At 36.0% G+C, this 14825-nt stretch overlaps 2 protein-coding genes across 2 annotated transcripts in view; both read left to right on the forward strand.

The window, feature by feature from the left end:
* The first annotated feature begins 3285 nt into the window (after positions 1 to 3285).
* LOC120128936 (dynamin-related protein 1E-like) overlaps positions 3286 to 14825 on the forward strand; it is a 32054-nt gene continuing 20514 nt past the window's right edge. The window contains exons 1-15 of the mRNA XM_039146539.1: positions 3286 to 3570; positions 3664 to 3727; positions 3804 to 3911; positions 4151 to 4252; positions 4340 to 4390; positions 4464 to 4525; positions 4724 to 4814; positions 4930 to 4994; positions 5127 to 5321; positions 5406 to 5525; positions 5600 to 5670; positions 8798 to 9023; positions 9147 to 9197; positions 9277 to 9663; positions 9770 to 9921. Of these exons, the coding sequence (XP_039002470.1) occupies positions 3430 to 3570; positions 3664 to 3727; positions 3804 to 3911; positions 4151 to 4252; positions 4340 to 4390; positions 4464 to 4525; positions 4724 to 4814; positions 4930 to 4994; positions 5127 to 5321; positions 5406 to 5525; positions 5600 to 5670; positions 8798 to 9023; positions 9147 to 9197; positions 9277 to 9663; positions 9770 to 9898 (1863 nt within the window). The 5' untranslated portion in view covers positions 3286 to 3429 and the 3' untranslated portion in view covers positions 9899 to 9921. The remainder of the gene's footprint in view (positions 3571 to 3663; positions 3728 to 3803; positions 3912 to 4150; positions 4253 to 4339; positions 4391 to 4463; positions 4526 to 4723; positions 4815 to 4929; positions 4995 to 5126; positions 5322 to 5405; positions 5526 to 5599; positions 5671 to 8797; positions 9024 to 9146; positions 9198 to 9276; positions 9664 to 9769; positions 9922 to 14825) is intronic.
* On the forward strand, positions 10949 to 13555 carry LOC120128939 (UMP-CMP kinase 3-like). The gene is made up of 10 exons (XM_039146543.1): positions 10949 to 10971; positions 11310 to 11374; positions 11479 to 11530; positions 11646 to 11763; positions 12328 to 12484; positions 12582 to 12662; positions 12803 to 12910; positions 12995 to 13066; positions 13279 to 13336; positions 13429 to 13555. Exons 2-9 carry the CDS (start codon positions 11348 to 11350, stop codon positions 13288 to 13290), a joined length of 627 nt encoding a protein of 208 aa, XP_039002474.1. The 5' UTR covers positions 10949 to 10971; positions 11310 to 11347; the 3' UTR covers positions 13291 to 13336; positions 13429 to 13555.

Below are 14825 nucleotides of genomic sequence, written 5' to 3' on the forward strand. Positions count from 1 at the left end.
CTTTCTTGTAGGACATGGTGTACCCATATTGTGACTGTATAGATAAAATCAACACCGCAATAGCTATATGAGAGCTTGCTTTGACCATGGGCATGATGGCTTGGAAAATAATATTGGAGCCCAAGTTGGGATTGTCTTGGTTGATCCCTCTAGTACAACATGTATGAGGATCATTGTATATTCTTAGTTCCCATATGTTGTTTTTCCTCTTCCTTTTCAATACACGAACCATCCATTTACATCCGTTATCACGTTGGACACAGTCGCATACATACTTTTCGTTGGTTGATTGGTCGACTCTAGAGTGAACAAAATTACGAATGTTGTAATTCTTAATTGCAACCATCGTTTCTTCTTTGGATGGAAACTCTATTCTTTTATATAGCTTACCATCATTTACTATGAGTTAAATCTGTACTCACCAATATTAGGCATATCCATAAATTCTGGCTCGTATATTGCATTATAGTCAGCTTCATACATGTATACTGAAGGTTCGGTGCGTATCGTATTTGTGGGAATTTCATCTAAATCATCATCATCAAAGTCTATGTTGAGCTGCAGTGATTCGGGCTCAACGAATAGTCCAGTCTGAAGAGGTTCTTCTGGTAAAGATGAGAGTTCCTCTATGATTCCTATATTTAGGTCGAACAAGCTGGCAGTTGAATGCCTTCCCCTTGAACTTGAAGACATCTTGTTAAACGATTTTTGAACTGAGTGTTGTGTCGCAGATATCTCCATATTGAGGTGGAAGAAGCTCGCAATTGAATGCCACCCTAGAACTTGAAGACATTGTATCAAATGGGTACTGAACAGATTGTTGCGTCAAGGGCATCTCCATGTTCAGGTCAAAGAAATTACCAGATAAATGTCTTCTCCTTGAACTGGAAGCAATGTTGCCATATGAATTGTTTGTGGAGCCACCTGGTAGAGATCGTAACAAGTTGCTGATGAATGTCTCCCCATTGAACTTACTGGGATGGTACCAGGATGTGGATTTCTCATTAATGAGTTAAAATCATTACACATTACTTGATTTGGGCTGTAAACTTGATTAGCTTGTTAAGTCAGCTCATAGTGGTAGCATAATGACATACCACGAACCGTAAATATTTAAACAAATGTGGCATACATTTGTGTAACAACGTATGAATTTTGATTCTATACATCAACCATCATAGCAACATCGTTATCGTTGGAGGGTTTGAACGATGTATAAGTTAACGGAAATAGTGATGTTGTAAATCTGTACTGAAGTGAGGATATTCTTCTAATACTTCCAACATGGACCTTCTTTGAAATTTTAGTGATTAGATCCTCAAGAGTGATGTTCCTCTTGAATGATAAGTTGACAAAATGATTTGATGCGAAGATAACGCCAGTTCCATCTTCCCGAATTTTCCCATCATAGTAAACAATAGTTGAAATATGTCTCATTTTGAGAGTTTGAGAGTTTGAAAGATTGAGAGTCTTATATATGCAAAAAATGACGTTAATTGTTTCTAATATACGAATTAAAATATAAAATAATACTAAAAAATTTAAAATATTCACAATAATTTAAATAACACAATTTAATATTGTTACCGTATCGACAAAATGCCTCGAGATATGATCTCGTCTTCCATTTTACAACCGCAAAAAGAAATAAAACATAATTAATACAATAAAATTTGGTCAAACAATTCAATATAAAATATATATAATATAATAAAAAAATAATTTTACTTTCTAAAAATTATAAAAACTTTTACTTAGTTTGATAAAATGAATTGATAGAAGAAGAATATTGTTTGATTTGTGTGTGATTCGATATTTACATTTGGGGTGATATTTATAGGGGAGGGGATGGCCGATTGTCGGCCTAGGTAAATAGGGAAAATAATTTTGAATAATGGAAGGAGCAGATTATTATCTGCGTCTTCCAACACATGTCAGAATTCCATCGAATATGCGTCTGAAGATTCATGTTTTACCCTCGTGGTGACGCCAGCTCAGATAGAAAGTACGCTTGATGATCCACACCTTTCATCCATGAGTGCAAGACACGTTTGGTCGACTACGTTTTACTGCCCAAAGGTGCTAGATCGATAATATTTAGAGTAATGGTACCTATAGGTAAATAAAATATATTTTGGTGATATTTGGGTAAAAATGCCCTATTTATTATTGTTCCAACCGAGCAAACAACTCAACACAACACAACAAAGACAATAAAAAAGGAGAGTTTCTCCGACACAGTTGTCTTTTACTTGAATTTGAAACACATTTGAATATTAAGATAGAAAAACACCAAATTTGTAATTTCCGCAGACGATCCTTGTAGACCTTTCCTTGGGCCATCTTTTTTGAAATTTCAAACATGTAAATAGGGATGGATATGGGTCGGGTTTCGGCCATCCTAATTCGATCTGACCGAAAAATATATATTCTCTATTTGATTTGAAACCGACCTGGTTTTTTTAGATAAAATTCGAATTCGATCCGACCTGACTCGAAATAATAAAAATATTATTTTTATTCAATAAAAATAATGATTTAATTGAAAAAATAATATATAAATAATATTATTGTAATTACTCCTAAATATATAAGGTAAAATTATTTTTTAGGTCGGATCGTGTCGGATATTTTTCACCATAAACCCTAATTCAACCCAACCCGAATATTATCTTTAAAAAAACAACCCAACTTAACTTTATCCTAACCCGATTTTTTTTTTTAAAAAAAACCTAACATTATACAATCAAGTCGGGTTTAGGTCTTAAACCCATCCCTACGCGTAAAATGGATAGTACCGTAGCACTTCCTTTTTTATTTAGAAAAATAAAACACAACAATTGCAAAACGGTGCGGAGCGTGCAATATATTATCTTGGGCAAATACCTAGACAATCCTTCGACTATATTATATTTTTTTAGTTACATCTTTATGATTATTTAAAATTATAAAATAATCATTTAAACTAATAAAAACATTACAAATTAATCATCTTCCAGTAAAACATGAATGAAAATGATGTAATAATTAATAATTATATGTAAAATTAAGGACTAAATTTATTATTATACAAATATTATTAACTCTCATATCATTTACATGAATAATTTATTATTTTTCATTCTATCGGCTGATTATTTTATAATTTTTCAGGATTTAAATAAAAGTAAACTATATAAGAAGGGACTATCTGGGAAATGTTACCCTGTTATCTTTAGCAGACTCATGACGATTGTAAGAACATAACAACAATTATTCTACTTTGAATATTTATATATTTTTATTTTTAAAAATTTCTCTAAGTTTCCTCCTTTTTTCTCCACCTCTACCTGCTAGTTCATCGCAACCTTCGAACCCCAGCAGCTAACTTATTTTCTTCATTCCATTTCAACTTCAACCTGTCATTTTTTCTAGGGTTTGCCATCGAAGATGACCACTATGGAGAGCTTGATCGGCTTGGTTAACAGGATTCAGCGAGCATGTACGGCTCTCGGTGATTATGGTGGCGGCGATAATACTTTCTCTTCCCTTTGGGAGGCTCTTCCTTCTGTCGCCGTCGTTGGTGGACAGGTTTATCTTTCAAATTTCTTCTATCTTCTTGTGAACATCAAACGTGACCCATCTTCTAATATGAGTTAGGCTTCGTTTTTGGATTGAGAACAGAGTTCAGGGAAGTCTTCGGTGCTCGAGAGCATAGTTGGCCGTGACTTTCTTCCCAGAGGATCGGGTTTGTTAGTTTCACCTCTTCTTTATAAATTTTAGTCTCTTTAGTCGGACTAATAGCTACGTGTAATTCTGTGCAGGAATCGTGACGAGACGTCCTCTGGTGTTGCAACTTCATAAGACGGACGAAGGGTCGCAGGAATATGCTGAGTTTCTTCACCTGCCCAATAGAAGATTCACTGATTTTGGTAGTTATTTTTTCTTTTTTACTTTGCCTTTGGGTTCGTCAAATTACGAATTAGCTGGACTTGGCATGCTTTTAGCTTTCCTTCGTTTCAATTATGGAGAATCTAGTAAATAAGAAAACCTTCTTGGAAGTTTTTTTTATTTATACGTACCCACTAGTTGCAAATTCTGGTTGTATGGATTATTCCTCTTCTGTTAATTTGAAACTGAAGCTTATTTTGCTCATCCTTTCTTGGTGCAGGGGCGGTCCGCCATGAAATTCAGGAGGAAACTGATAGAATTACTGGGAAGACTAAACAAATATCTCCTGTTCCCATCCATCTCAGTATCTACTCTCCAAATGGTTTGTCATCAATATCAAGATTATGTTTCGCTTTTTGAAGTAAGGGTCTGAGTCATTTAGTTAACACCATTTATTATCTTCACACAGTTGTCAACTTAACCCTGATTGATTTACCGGGCTTAACAAAAATTGCCGTTGGTAAGTGTTATTTTTTTTATATTCATTGTTTTTCTCGTGTTCGATTATTCAATGGGACCATTGTTCTTTTTAGAGGGACAACAGGAAAGTATAGTTCAAGACATCGAAACCATGGTTCGGTCATATGTTGATAAGGTAAGCATCTCATCCTTTAAATGTGCTTTTTAAGCGAGATTAGTATTTTACCCCTTCCCCTTTCAAACTCTCTCTTCGCTTAGATATAAGTTTCTGCTTGAATGAATTCAATCCTTGTACGTTTTAACAATCTTTTCTCATCTGAAACTTCCTATTTCTGTGCTGTTGCATTCTGAATCATCATTATACTTTTTGTAGCCTAATTGTATCATACTAGCTATATCTCCAGCTAATCAAGATATAGCAACTTCTGATGCTATCAAACTGGCCAGGGAGGTAGACCCCTCTGGTATGTATTAATCATCATTTTACTATAGCATTAGTATAGAATATAGATGCAAATCTTTGCGAAGTATATTTTACCCTTTCCTTTCCATTGAGGGAATTGTGTATTTTTATACCAGGTGAACGGACGTTTGGGGTGTTAACTAAGCTTGACCTTATGGACAAAGGGACTAATGCTTTGGATGTGAGTTTTTGCTTTCTTTCTCTTTCCTATGAAATTTTATATTTACTGTATCTGACCGTGTCAATTCTTTGTTTATTCTATTGTTTCTGACTTAGTCTACTAACGTGTTTTATTTCCTTTTCCATTCTTAAGGTTCTTGAAGGAAGATCTTACCGGCTACAGCATCCTTGGGTTGGAATTGTGAACCGTTCACAGGCTGATATAAACAAAAATGTGGACATGATTGTGGCAAGACGCAAGGAGCGTGAATATTTTGCCACTAGTCCAGACTATGGTCACTTAGCAAGTAAAATGGGTTCAGAGTATCTTGCAAAACTTCTGTCACAGGTTTGATACTGAGTACATTTCAATAAGTATTGGTTTTTTGCAATCTTAAAGGGATTATTTCTAACAATGTTGCCTTGTTTTCAGCACTTGGAATCTGTAATTAGGGCTCGGATACCCAGCATCACTTCTTTGATAAACAAAAGTATTGATGAACTTGAATCAGAGATGGATCATCTTGGCAGGCCTATTGCTCTAGATGCTGGAGTGAGTGGCATGCCTTTTCTACTTCTGTATAAGTTACTTCATGTGCTGTGTATAATTGTGATGTTTTATATTAGGCTCAACTATACTCCATATTGGAAGTTTGTCGTGCGTTTGAACGGATATTCAAGGAACATCTAGATGGAGGGTAAAGTTTCTTCTGCTTCTGTTGTTTTCCCCCATTCTCTGTCATGGTTATTAGTCTGAGCATAGAAATCATTCATCCTTGAGTTAGATTCATTTTTTTTATAAGAATGGCAGGCCTCGTTAAAAACCCCCTCTTGATTAAAGGAGCTTGAAATAAAGCTCCTTAATCTGCGGAAGGAGGAAAAGAGCGCCTTAGAACTTTTATTAAAGGAGAACATTTACATAAGATTTAACAATTACACTACAAAACTATCCATAAAACAAAGCCACTCCTCCTGGCAGAAACAAACTACTCACTGAAAACATAAAAACCACATTATAAACCTTACAATCACCCTATCCCTTTCTTAGCTAGACTGTCCGCCTCCCCATTACACGACCTTGGAATCAACCTCACCGAATGAACCTTGCCAGTGGTAAGAGTCGAAATCTGATAAACTAGAGGAGAGAAGAAAACAGGAGCCAAAACCGGGGACTAAATCCACTCCACTGCAGATGAGCAATCACTTTCAACGATCAACCTACCAATAGATTCCCAACTAGATGACAAAAATATTTCAATACCTCTTTTAATAGCCTTTAATTCAACAAGTGGAGGAGTTCTTACGCCAACATTCTCTGAGAAAGTCAAAAGGGTACACCCATTCCAATCTCTTAAAATACCTCCAATTCCTCCACCCGAACCATCTATTCTGACAGCTCCATCGACATTCATTTTAAGGAAATCGACCGGAGGGGGAATCCATCTAAAAACATCACAAACTTTGTCTTTAGAAGGTGTAACTCCATCTGCCAGAGATGGATTACCAATCAGCACATCCTCATGAATGGAAATCTTAGGGAATTTGGCTAGGAACCATTTAGAAAGCCTGAATCTAACAATGAAAAACAAAGCCAATCTGTCTAGATGAGAACCTTCAAAAACCACAGCATTCCTAACTTTCCAAATAGACCAAAAGATGACTCCCGGAATAAATTTCCAAATCGTCGAGTTCACCCTCAACTCACCCCAGGAAATAAGAATAGAAGGAGGGTCTTGTGGTAGAACCAGCGATACATCCCAAAAACTAGCTAATTTATTCCATAATTCCCAAACAACAACGCAAGAAATAAATAAGTGCTGCACTAATTCCTCCTTTTCCTTACATAAAGGACAAAGAATGTCATCTCCGAGTGGTAGACCTCTCTTAACCAGCTCAGCTTTGACTGCTACTTTCTGATGAGCAAGCTGCCAGAGGAAAGCTTCAACCCTAGTTGGAGCAAATCCCAGCCAAACCCCTTTTGACCACAAAATATTACTCCCCAACACAGGGCCAAGAGAATTTCTGCATGATTTTGTCGAAAACAGACCATCTCCACTTGCAGTCCACGACAGAAAATCATCCACCAACTCTGAAAGTTGAATGTCCTTTAGTTTAGACATCAGATCCATCCATTGAGCCAGCTCCCAATCACTTAAGCTCCTTCTAGTTTGAACATTCCACACCCAACAGCTCGGTTCAAAACTACCAAACTCTGCAATCTTCCCCTCTTTATTAGGAGAGAGCACAAAAATTCTAGGAAAAAGAAATTAGAGAGGACTCTCATCGGCCCAAATATCATTCCAAAAAGAGATGGATTCTCCATTTCCCACTATCAGTTTCGAATTTGATCTCAGACTAATTCCTTCCGAATCATTCTTCAAGTAATTGTTAGCAATACCTCTCAAAATCCAAGAAGATTGTGGATGAGAAACCTCCCTAATAGACATTGTCTTACAACTAACCTTGTGTTTGCTGCTCAACACACATTTCCATAGAGAACTTTTATCATTGGCAAATTTCCACACCCACTTCCCCAGCAGTGCTCGATTGGTGAGATTCAAATCCAGAACCCCAAGACCACCACAATTAAAAGGCTTGCAAACCGTGCTCCAGTTTACCCAATGAATTCTCCTCTTTCCCTCTTTATCACCTCATAAGAAATTGGCCATTAACGAATTTAGCTTCTTACCGATTTTGTTAGGCATTTTGAACAATGATAAGAAAAAAATTGGTAAAGAAGTTAGCACCGATTTCAGTAAGACTGTCCTACCAGCCAATGACAAACATGTAGCTTTCCACCCAGCAAGCTTGGCACTGAGATTTCGAAAAACTGGATCCCATAAAGTCTCCGAGTTTTTCTTAGCTCCCAATGGAAGTCCCAAATATTCTGTTGGAAAAGAGCCTACTGAACAACCAATTTGTGATGCCCAATCTGTTAAAACTTCCTCTTCCATATTAATTCCCAGTAGCTTGCTCTTCGCCAAATTAAGATGCAGACCCGCCATCATACTAAAAATTCTCAACACTCTTTTAACATTCTTGATCTGAGAAAGAGAGGATTGGCAAAATATGATTAAATCATCCGCAAACTGAAGATGAGACAGTCTAGTAGAATTTTCAGGTTTCCCTATAACAAAGCCTTGAAATAAACCCTTATCAACTGCTTTAGAGAGCATTAAAAGTAGCAACTCTCCAACAATGTTAAACAGTAGCGGGGAAAGACTGCAACCTTGTCTTAGCCCCTTGTCCATAGGGAACTCCTCCGAAGGAGACCCATTAACAAGAATCGATATCGAGGCTGTCGAAAGGCACTGAGAAATCCACGAGCACCATCTACTTCCAAAACCCATCTTTGACATTGCTCTAAATAATATTGGCTATTCCACAGAGTCATATGCTCTACGAAAATCAACTTTAAAAACAACCCCTTGCAGCCCTTTCTTTCTCCAATAGTCAATACCTTCATTCGCTATGAAGGCGCAGTCCAACAACTGTCTCCCTGGGATAAAAGCAAACTGTGACTGACTAATAATATCTCCAACACAACAACTCAACCTCTTCGATAGAACTTTAGAGAGAATCTTATAGAGGCTGCCTACTAGACTAATAGGTCTAAAGTCCTCCACATTAACCGACTGTATCTTCTTCGGAATAAGCGTAATAAACGCATGATTAATGTAATTGAACCAAATTGGATCATGTGATTTTAGTGAATTGAGTTCTGTGCTTCCAATTTTAGGGTTATCTGTAATTTCCATTTTCACCTCGAGCTATAACAGTGATAATTACATGGTGTAATAACTCCTTTGCACGTTGATATATTAGGCGACCTGGAGGTGATCGGATTTATGGAGTCTTTGACAACCAGCTACCTGCTGCTTTGAGGAAGCTTCCCTTTGATCGCCATCTTTCTTTGCAAAATGTAAAGAGAGTAGTGTCCGAGGCAGATGGTTATCAACCGCACTTGATAGCACCCGAGCAAGGTTACCGCAGGCTTATTGAAGGGGCTTTAAATTACTTCAGGGGACCAGCTGAAGCTTCCGTGGATGCTGTAAGTATCATCCTTTATTTATTACTTTAATAGTTCTAGATTTATTCTGATTTCTTCAAGTAGGTAAAGCATTTTTCTAATTTTGTGACATTACTTTTAGCTGATGTACTTCACTCTATGTAGGTTCACTTCGTCTTGAAGGAACTTGTGAGGAAATCAATGGCAGAAACACAGGTTAAAATTTGAGAAAATCGATCTAATGCAGTTTAAGTTTGCCTAGTGATGAAAGCCTATTGATGTTTTCTATTAATAGGAATTGAAACGCTTTCCCACCCTGCAAGCTGATATAGCAGCAGCTGCTAATGAGGCCTTGGAGAGGTTTCGAGATGAAGGTAAGAAGACAGTTGTTCGGTTGGTAGATATGGAATCATCGTATTTAACAGTAGAGTTCTTCCGGAAGCTTCCCCAAGAAGTAGAAAATAAAGGAGGAAATCCTGGAGGGAACCCTCAAGCTACTGCAGCTGTGGACCGGTATGGTGAGGGCCATTTTCGGAGGATAGGGTCAAATGTTTCCTCATATATCGGTATGGTGTCAGATACACTTAAGAGCACAATCCCGAAGGCCGTGGTTTACTGCCAAGTTAGGGAGGCAAAACAGTCACTGCTAAGCCGGTTTTACACGCAGCTAGGGAAGAAAGAGGTAATGTGTGACGACTCACGAGCACTCTTTATGTGTAGTGATTAATCTTTCCCTTAAACAAGGGTGGGACATGGTTAATGAGTGTTTGCATGTGCTTGTGTTTCAGGGGAAGCAGCTGTCACAGATGTTAGATGAGGATCCAACGTTGATGGAGAGGAGACAACAGTGTGCTAAAAGGCTTGAACTATACAAGGCTGCAAGGGACGAGATCGATTCTGTATCATGGACTCGATGATATTAACTCCGGATATGATTTTAATGTCTTTAATAATTATAAAAGTTATATAATGATAAACTACAGTAAAATTTTGATCTTTTAAAAATCTTCTAAGTCAATCTCGGCCTCTAATTTCTCAACTTCGTCGCTGCTATGAGTGAATTACTTCTATAGAGACAACTGCCGTGGCGTTGCTTTCCATCAATTTAAGTTAATATTACTTCCTTTTTGATAATTTCGAAAATAAGATTTTTATATATAATTGAAAGTGAAAGCAGAGATAATTCCATTTAATTTCTTTGCTTTGGTGTAAAGGAAAGGGGAAATGGCATTTCGTAATGAATATTCCCATTTAATAAAGCTTATTCCAAGATTTGGAAAATAAAATTATATAATTTTTAAAACACCATATGGTATTTTCACTATTTCAGCGGAAAATCAACGCTTCCATTTTTATTTTATATTTCCTTGATGCGAGCATAGTTTCTCTTTTGTGGTAGGAGAAACAGACTTATTATTTTACATTATTTTGTAAGAGAAAATACAAGTGAATATAAATTTGATATTTTTGCTCTCGCCTCAAAATTTAAAATGATTTTATTTTTAATAATTCAAAAATCTGATTAAGTGTAAACATCGAATAAAAAATCCATGTCATGCACATTATCATACATTTATGAACGAATTGGGTAATTTATATATAATTATAGTTTATTTTATCAATATCATATATAAATATTAATCGACTTAGTGTTACAAATCAATATGATAATATTTTACTTACTCTTTCAGTTTTCTTTTTTTAAATATAATTATTTGATTGAAGGTGACAGCAATAAATACGGCATTGATTAAATGGGGTTTACTTATACCCGAATTTCCTAGATCTAGAATACTAGACCGTTAATAGAAAAAAAGAAATAGAATTCTAGACCCGCAGGCTCATTCAAAAGTATTTAAAAGCCTTTTGAATGGTCGTCCCAAGGCAAAACGCAGAGCAGAGGCAAACCTCCATATTTAATTTGCTCCACACCTCCGTTCCCTCCTTCCCTTCCTTCTCATTTTTTTTTATAAAAATAATAACAATTCAGGTAAATTTCTTACTTTTCTTGCATTTTAATCTTCTCTTATGATTGGATCTGGTCTGATCTGTTTCTTCTACTCTTTGTTTTCCGTCTTCAATGATCAAAAAGTATAATCCAGTTCTTTACAAAGTTTTTCATTTCGTCGTCTCATTCTGTACGTGGAATTTCGAATTCGAATCTGATTCCAATGTACAATTGTGCATGTTTTATGTTCCTCCACCTGGCATCAACTTTCTATACAGCAGATCCCTTCTTCCATGCCCTCGTGTTTTTCTTTATTCAGATCTCTTGTCTTGCCTTTCTTAATTTCTTATACCTTTTGTTTTCGTTTTTTATTTATGCAGGTTTAAAAGGTCTCCAGACCTAAGCTAGCTTTTCAATCATGGGAACAGTTGATGTTGCAGACAAGGTAATGAGGGACGTTAAAATTTTATTATCTTATTCGAACATCCTTTATCATGCATTTGCAGTTTTTTTCTATCCAACTCGGCTTATTATTGCATATATATTCAGGATATCACTGCTAGATTGGCCGAAAAGAAGCCTAAAGTTGTTTTTGTTTTGGGTAAGCGACTTCTTCCCATGTATTTTGTCTGTTGGTAGTTTTACATTTACATTTTCATCTTGTTTGTAAATGCTTACTGCTATTGAGGGTTTTTCCCGTCATGTTTATTGATCAGGTGGCCCTGGCAGTGGAAAAGGTACCCAATGTGCAAATATAGTGGAACACTTCCATTACACCCATCTCAGTGCTGGAGATCTCCTCCGAGCAGAAATTAAGTCTGGTTCTGAAAATGGGTATGATATCTGTGTCTGAAATCTGAAAAGATTAGACATGCATTGTTTTCTAGCTAATTCTAGAGATTTTATTCATATTTTGTCTTTACACATGGTTGAAATCTGGAATCAGCATCCATTTAGAAATAGAATATAAAACTTAGATATATTAACTCGAGAAGAAAAAATCTTGTTTCTAACGATTGAATATCTCTGTTATTGCTTGGTGTAGGCTGTTCCTGTAGAGATCTGTTCAAATTCTAAATGGGATGTTTTCATTTAACATAATTTCTATTTTTACCCTAAGCTCTTGAAATTAGACAAATGTTTTCAGATCTGTTTGATTTTCTAATATTGACATTTCTCTTTCAATTCCTGAATCTGAGCTGCCTTTGTTGCATATTTATGTTTAGAGGTAGAAGTAGAGCTGATGCTCATGTGCTAATCTAGTTGTCTGCATTTTATTCTCGATCAGTTGTTTGCATTTGAACCTTTTTGCATGCCGAGTATTAGCTCTTCATTTGAACCATTTTCCATGCCACCTTTTTCTGAACGATCTAAAGAATGTTCTCTTCTGATCTACAGAACCATGATTCAGAACATGATCAAAGAGGGAAAGATTGTTCCTTCTGAGGTCACAATTAAGCTTCTCCAAAAAGCAATGCTGGAAAGTGGTAATGACAAGTTCCTTATTGATGGTTTTCCTCGTAATGAGGAAAACCGTGCAGCATTTGAAGCTGTTGTAAGTCTATCATTCTCGAATCTGATGGCCCTCTTTACCTTGTCTTTTCAGTATTCAGTTAGGTATTTAACATGGCTAAAATTTGGTGGTTCTGCAGACAAAAATCGAGCCTGAATTTGTACTGGTTTTCAATTGCCCTGAAGAAGAGATGGAGAAGCGTCTTCTGAGTAGGAACCAGGTTAATCAATTCTCTCTCTGTTTCAGTCTCTCTATCTATATAGGTTTATCCATATTATTTACATTAGATTTCTTTGTTTCCTTTTTCTCTTGTTCCATTTTCTGTTGTTTAAACTATTTGTCCATATCTCCATAATGAAGGGAAGAGAAGATGATAACATTGAAACAATAAGAAAACGATTCAAGGTGTTTCTCGAGTCCAGCCTTCCTGTTATCGAGTACTATAAGGCCAAGGGGAAAGTCCGAGAGGTAATAATCTTTCAGAAGCATTTGGTTATGTAGTGGATGATTGGCATAGTTGCATAACTTAAGAGTTGTTGCTTTGACGTTTAGATTGATGCTGCAAAGCCCGTTGGAGAGGTGTTTGAGGCAGTTAAAGTCATCTTCACCCCAGAAGCTGAAAAGGTAAAGGAGTCATGGTTTACCCTTTCTATGATCGAAAGCTAAAGTAAGAAAGCAGATAAGTATTTGAGTCATCCTAACTACATTAATCTCAAGCCATTAACTAGATTTTGCATGATACACTCTTAAAGCACCAAAGTATCGTTTGATCATCGGTTTACCATATATCTTCCCTTTGCGTGTTCCATCACGATCGGTACACTATGCATATGCAGGTTGCTGCCTAGGCAGGCTCTTAGCTCTACCAGTGATAAATTAGCATATTCATTTGAGGTGACGTTTTTATGTGCAAACTATGCAGTTCTACAATTATATTCTTTTATCAAGCGCTGTTTTTGCAACTAACATAATTTTGTTCGGTGCAGGTTATATATGGTCACAGTCTGCCGCACATTACTGTATTCTTATAATTCGGAATGTTTTTGTATCACATAGTATTTGGTTTATAATTACATGAGAAGAGATGATGAAGTTCATTTATATTCTTGTTATGTTATTTCTGATGTGAACAATAAGTCTATAGTTGTTTACATGATAATCTTATTCTTCGCATAACCAAGTCGCCTTGCCTGCTTTGTGGTATATAATTAGTGAAAGAGCTGCCAAACACCAGAAATTTATACATGGTATTGTGACAGACGCAACTGAAATTTATTTTTTTCAATAAATAAGCAAATATCTCTCAAACCCATTATAAAATGCAAGAAACTACAACTTTTTATAAGATATATTAAAATTAACCCTACTTGATTTGTAGGCGTATAAGGTCAATAATACTCTGACAATAACATAATCTTAAATTAATCACTATATAAAAGTATAATATGACCTTAATTTATTATTTTAGGGGGGGGGGGGACTTGATTACAACCTCATAACATCCTTCCTGCTTGCATCATTCCGAAGTGGATAGATTAAACTAATAGGTTTTGGGTTTCCCTCGTAGGAACGGAAACTATTGAAAATAAGAAGGCTGGTATTCTATGTTTTATTCCCTGATCTGATGGGCTGCAGTGTTGCTGATACGATCATGATGGAATCTACGTAACGATCTAACATAACCTTAACCTAAACCAAGCTACTTTAATTCCATTTCTCCAGGGTCGGGAGTGAAAGCATCCCTCATTGCAGGGATCATTGTGATAAGGAATATTTTGATGCCTGCGGCTGCCTGTTGTAAAAGCAGCAAAGTATTTAGGCATGGTGGAGTCGGACACTTCACTCTTCTCCTGCAGTATGCCATTCCCCCAGCAATGAACATAGGTACAAATTCATACATACATACATACATACATACATACATACATACATACATACATACATACATACATACATACATACATACATACATACATACATACATACATACATACATACATACATACATACATACATACATACATACATACATACATACATACATACATACATACATACATACATACATACATACATACATACATACATACATACATACATACATACATACATACATACATACATACATACATACATACATACATACATACATACACATACATACATACATACATACATACATACATACATACATACATACATACATACATACATACATACATACATACATACATACATACATACATACATACATACATACATACATACATACATACATACATACATACATACATACATACATACATACATACATACATACATACATACATACATACATACATACATACATACATACATACATACATACATACATACATACATA

Source organism: Hibiscus syriacus, unplaced genomic scaffold (genome assembly GCF_006381635.1).
Source record: "Hibiscus syriacus cultivar Baekdansim isolate YM2019G1 unplaced genomic scaffold, ASM638163v2 tig00110482_pilon, whole genome shotgun sequence".
Lineage (NCBI taxonomy): Eukaryota > Viridiplantae > Streptophyta > Magnoliopsida > Malvales > Malvaceae > Hibiscus > Hibiscus syriacus.

Bases quoted from the DNA above. Each gene is read 5' to 3' on its own strand.
- LOC120128939 (XM_039146543.1), top strand. From the start codon at position 11,348: ATGGGAACAGTTGATGTTGCAGACAAG. The intron at 12,663-12,802 runs GTTAATCAATTC...TCCATAATGAAG, and splicing joins GTCTTCTGAGTAGGAACCAG to GGAAGAGAAGATGATAACAT. The intron at 12,911-12,994 runs GTAATAATCTTT...TTTGACGTTTAG, and splicing joins CCAAGGGGAAAGTCCGAGAG to ATTGATGCTGCAAAGCCCGT.